This window comes from Fundulus heteroclitus, chromosome 13 (assembly GCF_011125445.2).
Source record: "Fundulus heteroclitus isolate FHET01 chromosome 13, MU-UCD_Fhet_4.1, whole genome shotgun sequence".
Taxonomy (NCBI): Eukaryota; Metazoa; Chordata; class Actinopteri; order Cyprinodontiformes; family Fundulidae; genus Fundulus; species Fundulus heteroclitus.
Window position 1 is genome coordinate 22,834,315 of NC_046373.1, and position 6,000 is coordinate 22,840,314.

Here is a 6,000-nt window from a genome sequence, read left to right on the forward strand (position 1 = left end):
AGAGGGGTTTGTTTGGCTCTGCTGAGTTCAGCTTCTGCACATTTTGATGGCGTATTGGTTTCTGCTGCCTCTGCAGCATCAGAGCACGGCTTGCAATCTTACCCAGGACTTCAGTGCCAGTTTGCTCCTCTGTTTGTCACTGTTTGCAGTTGCTTCAGAAAAGGGCATTCCTTACTTTTAGTGAAGCCAAAAGCTAAGAAGCATTTTTTTTTTTGGTACGAGTAAAATTGCATATTTAAAAAGAAATATTTGATATCACTTTTATTATTGCTTTCATTAATAATCCTTAGGCAGAGCAGCTGGCATACATGTAATGTTTTAACCTTCTGATTCTCATTATAGCATATCTAGAAAGATGCTGGTGAGGTTACTGGTTCCCAGCTCAGTCAAAGTCACAAAGTCCTTCCTAACCAGCTGGTTTTTATTCACTTAACATTTTCTCTTTTTTTTTTTTTTTTTTTACATTTCTTAAAAGGGAAAATAAAAAAAATAATATAAAAAAAACTGGAATCCAGTGGACAAGCGAATCGGTTAGGTGCGTGTGTCTCACCTGTAGATGAAGATTGTGATGGTGATGATGATGACAAAGACGAAGCAGATCACCATGGCAACCATCTGATGCATTGTAACTGTACCTGCGTGGGCGAGAAGGAAAGGCAGCTTGCATCAGCACTGGAAGAAGACAACGTTTTTCTTCAAACATGTGGAAAACAGAGATCTTTGTGAAGAGCAGCATCTTATACCGGTTCTTTGGCCACATAATTGATCATGAGGACATTTAGAGTGTGTTTGTGCCTAAAATATGTTGCTGAAGCTCTATCTTTGCATGGTTGTGCTTATATGTGCAGACATGCTTTTAATGACCCACAGTCATCACATTACATGTTTTGCAAAAGTATTCAAAGCCTTCTAACGTTGGATCAGATTTTGCACAATTAGAACAAGAACCTTCAACAGAAGACGGGGTTTTATATGATGGACCAACACAAACTTTTCTTTTTGTTGTCTGAAAAGACAACTGTTATAGACGTACGCGTCATGCATAAGGCCTTTTCGGAAGAGTGATAAGGAGAAAAGCGCTGTTTAAGGTCATAAGAAGTCCTGTTTGCAGTTTGCCACAAACCCGATAGTGGACTCAGCAAATGAAATGAAAGCAGGTGCTCCGCTTTGATGACACCAAAGTTTAACCTTTTGCTCCACGTGTCCGATGCGTTTAAATACTGCATTTCAACATGTGCAACATGGGGGAGGAAGAATTGTGCTGTGGGGATGCTCCTCTCCAGCAGGGATAGGTAAGCTGCACAGAGTTGATAAATAGATGGATGGAGCTAAATACAAAGCAATCCTGGGGGGGAAATGGACGAGAGGCTGCAGATAACTCAAGACTGGTTGCCAGGAGCAAAACTAAACGCAGACAGGATCACTGTTGGATTGAAGCATATTTCAGGTGTTAGAGTGGCCTAGTCAAAGTCCAGACCGAAATTCAATCAAGAGTCTGTGGCAAGACGTCGTTGTTCATAGCTGCTATTTTCACCTAATAAGACGGAGCTTCAACTATTTTACAAAGAACCATGGGTAAAAACCAACGGTAGAAGCAAATGCCAGGAGGTCCATCTTCAACAGGCTGAATTCACATGTGTTGACAGCTATTATTAGAACCAGAAACACTTTAATAATCCCAGAAGGAAATTACAGTAAATTACATTATAATTTACATTATTTATGTCAGATTTCTATATTTGTGTTGTGTATTGCATTCATACGTGTGAGACAGGCTGGATCATCGTTCTTTAAGCCACACTCGGGGAGATCTCGAGGCGGCGAGCCTCCGGGCCACTGGAAGTCCAGACCTTCCTGCAGGACCAGCTGCTTAATGCCGCCTTTATACACAGCCACTCTCTGAAAATACACAACAACACAATCATCTGGGTTTGCATGGCAGTCTAACACATATCTAGTAGTTTCCAGTATGTGTGCCTTGTATCAGTGTCTTGTTAAATTCCATTACACATGATAAAAAAGATTACAATCTTATTCTGCATTATGTTAATCATCAATTAAAGGAGCCACTTGCTCTTAGATAGCTCTGGAATATATAAATTCAGCCTCAGATGAAAAACAGCACATGGCATGTTACATTGTGACAGAATCTCAGCCAGAGGTGTCCCAGTCCAGTTCAGCAGAGCCACTATCCCACAGGTTTTGGATGCATCTCTTCTGTAACACACCTGAATCAAATGGCTGAATGTTCTCGTCATCAGCATTCAAACTTTCAGCTCTGCAGAGGCCTTGTAATGAGCCGTTCATATAATTGGAAGAGTGATGCATCTAAACGTTGCAGGATGGTAGCTCTGGAGGACTGGACTCTGCCAACCTTCATTTAGGCTAAAGTGTAGAACCAGTGTCTAGAAAGGTAAATATACCCTTGTTGCCTCCAACTCTCAGACATAACTTTTGTACACATTTGACACCAAAGTGATCAGGATTTGATTTTTTTTTTTGTTGAAAACTTTACCAAAACAATCAATGCAGCTCTTATGTACTTGACATAAGTACTGCACTGCTGCTGCATCGATGCTGCTGCAACTCAGATAAAGGCAGCATTGACAAATTCCGACGCTTCACTCCCCTCTGGATGCTGGATGCTTGAAACAAGAAAAAAATTAACTGACTTATTATTTTGATAAATTTGGAAACTCATTTTCTGACAACTTGAGGGAACTTGCAGCAGATTGAAGTTGAATTGCTTGACCAGTTGATCTTTAAATCTGGGGAGACGATGACATATGCCATTCTGACACAGTTTAATAATATGAATCCCCCACCATCAACCTCAATACACCGACACAGTTCAGGAGAGAGTTGCATTTAAACTGCTCCAACGACTTGATGTTTTACAAAATCCCCTTCCGTTGCGTGTGTCTTGACACATGTAGCATGCCTTTTTTTTTGATAAGCCATCATAGGTAGCAAGATAAGAAACAGCAGCTTGAGAGAGGTGAGTAAAAGTATTGTCTATAAAACATAAAGAAACTGAACAAATGTTGTAAAGAGGAGTTGACCAACATTTCTTCACAAGGGTTGCACAGATTGCAGGTTTCTGGTTGATCACTGATTACCGACCTTTATAAAAGCCTGACATGCCGATTCCGGTTGTGACCGATACTGATTTGTTTTTAAAATAACTAACATTGTGAGTTGTTATAAGTCCACAAGACACCTTCGATATTTCATACTTATCTTGAAAAACATTAATCAGTACCTGTGAAACAATAAAGACTTCTCAAATAACTGCTCTCAAATATAAATCAAAGTTTAGAGCATTGACAGTGGGTGATTTTCAGACCATTGAAGAGGTAGATAAGATAGGTGGATACGATCGGTTTCACATCTAATTATCAGCCGATCACAGAGTTCCAGAAAATTAAGGAAAATCGTGGCCGATCAATCGGTGCACCCCTATTGACAACAATTTGAAAAAAGGATATGATCACCCAGAAGCAGTGCTGCTAGTGGACTTACAAATGATTATATTGAAGCATTGACAGCATTTTGGTTTAGCTTTGGTCAAATAATATTTCATATGCTGCTGTTCATCTGAAGTTATGTCCTGATGTAAGACCAACGTTAGGCTGGGTGCCTGGTGCAGACAGATTGGTGTCAAAGATTGCAAAGTCCAAAGACAAATACCACTGTTGGATTTTTCCTCAGCAAGTTTTTCTCCAAAAAAACATGCAGAAATTCTTTCAGTGTTATTCCTTGCTTAAAATTTCCCAATCCTCTGCCTGGCATTCAGCGTGATGTAATGTATTTAGACAGAGCGTTCAAATACACTTTAAGTTAATAAGCAACTTGTTTCAATTTGACAATCTAACCGTAAAGGGCAGTTTTCACACGCTGCTCAAGTGTGAAGTTCAAAAACTGCAGTTACTACTATACCTGCACACCGGCTCCAGTTTTTACCTAATATTCAATGTATTATTATTCTAACTTACCCAGAACTAGTTTGAAAAAAACTCCTGCTGGTTTTACCAGACTGAAGCTGCAGATTCACGCTAATCCTGATGTTAATAAATCACAGTAAAGGCATCATCTTTAATTGTGTTTTTCACCTGAAACTCTCCAGAGTCTAGATCTGTCATGTCCCACACAGCGAAGTCTATCTCTCTGTCTCCAATCTCGTCCATCTCCACCACTCCCGACACACCTGTAGAGACATCGTGTTATCGTGAAGTTTCTGCGGGTTGTCTTCATGAAAAGAAAATCACATTTTCCAAGTGCTTAGGTCAGTGGTTGTTTGTTTGGTTTTTGTTCTGAACATGTTTCATTATTAATGACAGTCATTTGTGGGGGTTTTTAACATGGGAAAAAAATACAGAGGGATTAAAAACAGCTGTTGCTTTTGTTGATTGAAGTCCAACAAACTGACAAAAGCCAAGAATGTGACTGAAAAATTTATGAGGAGGAGGAGACTCTCAGCTTTCCGTTGTGAGGGTGGGAACAATCGCAGCATCCAAAAAAAAAAGAGTCAAAAAATTCCAGATTTGGAGTTAACAGTCAGCATCTTAAAAGACAGACTGGTATTCAAATTAATGAACTGATTTCCAGATGTGCTTTGCTGCATACATTTCCTCTTATTCCGCTCATGTTTATTTATTACATTAAGCTGCACCATGAGAGGAAATCTACACCTGACAATCTGACTGATGTGAATGTTGTGGTGTGAGAACTTTGGTTTTTTTTTACATCGTCCTGACCAGCAAAACCTGACACAGGATTGTTTACAGTGCTTGGAAAAAGACAAGAGAGGTAGGCTACCGCAGTGCGAAATCTTGGGTTTCAGAGCACAGATGGATCTTCTATTTTATAAACCAGACTTAGGCTATAGCCACATGGAGCCAAATACTGTATCCGCACAGAAACGTTTGAGCATAAAGATAAAATTGCACGAGACAGATTAGCCATAATAGGCATTTTAAAACTTATGCCACGCCAGTAAGGGGTGCAGTAACGCCGCCAAAGCAGCAAAGAAGGAAGAAGAAGGAAGAAGAGCATGGCGAAAACAGCGACTGCAAGAGAAAGAAGAGCCGTTTGTCTGGACCGATGACTAGGCAGTGAACAAGAAAGCAGTAGAGAAAAATGTGTTAATGTAAAATCCAAAATGTAATATTGTCTGAAACACAACCGTAATGCCAAAGTTCGGCATTATTGAAGTTTGTGTTAGCACGTGTGTTTTAAGCGACAGGTGACCAAGAAGTTTGCTGACTAAAGACTTTTCATGTGGACGGGGCATCAGTTGCACCAGTTCAGTCAGAAGAATGGGCCAAAATCGCAGCAAACTACTGTGAGAAGGACATTCAAACTGTTTGCCCCAATGCATATAATATAGAAGGCAATTCTGGCAAATACTAAGTGAAAATATAAATAGAAACATTTTTTATATTCCTAACTGACCTAAAACAGGATTTTCTTTTGTCTAATTTAATATCAGGGAGCGTAAAAGGCAAAACGGAAAGTCTCTCAGGGAGTTAGTTAAACAGCCGCCTCATTCTGCCTGCATAATTTAAAATCAGGATCACAATGGGCCTAATGAGCTTCAGGGTGAAGGGTCCGTTAAAAGTATCATTCACTAAGTTCACCAGGCTTTCTTCCTCTGGATAACTAGGTAAATTATATAACTGTGTTTCTGTCACTGCAGAGTTTATGTAGAAATCTATTAGCGTTACTGAGCTCTTTTAAACAAATACAGAAACATTTTGTTGGGTTTTCTATGTTCTGGCAAAAGATTTATTAGCAGAATGATCAACTGATAATGTTCTGTCTGCATTCTGTCTAGAGACCGAATGAATAAAAATCATTAATCTGAATCTGAAACTGAAGACAGATTCCTTGTTTGTGCTTACGATATCAGCCAAAAAAGCTGATTTGATCCTCATTCAATAAAGCTGATTCTAATCACAGCCGCCTTTGGGGGTTTTTTTTTGCCCAGAAAATACCGCC

The 6,000-nt window shown here is 39.6% G+C and overlaps 1 protein-coding gene across 3 annotated transcripts in view; it reads right to left on the reverse strand.

Annotated features, from left to right (window-relative positions):
* Nucleotides 1-6,000, reverse strand: part of npr1a (natriuretic peptide receptor 1a) — a 66,858-nt gene that overhangs the window by 21,010 nt on the left and 39,848 nt on the right. For all 3 annotated transcript variants that reach the window (XM_036145394.1, XM_036145396.1, XM_036145395.1), the window contains 3 exons: nucleotides 4,113-4,207; nucleotides 1,764-1,899; nucleotides 551-635 (listed from right to left, as the gene is read on the reverse strand). In XM_036145394.1, the coding sequence (XP_036001287.1) occupies nucleotides 551-635; nucleotides 1,764-1,899; nucleotides 4,113-4,207 (316 nt within the window). The remainder of the gene's footprint in view (nucleotides 1-550; nucleotides 636-1,763; nucleotides 1,900-4,112; nucleotides 4,208-6,000) is intronic.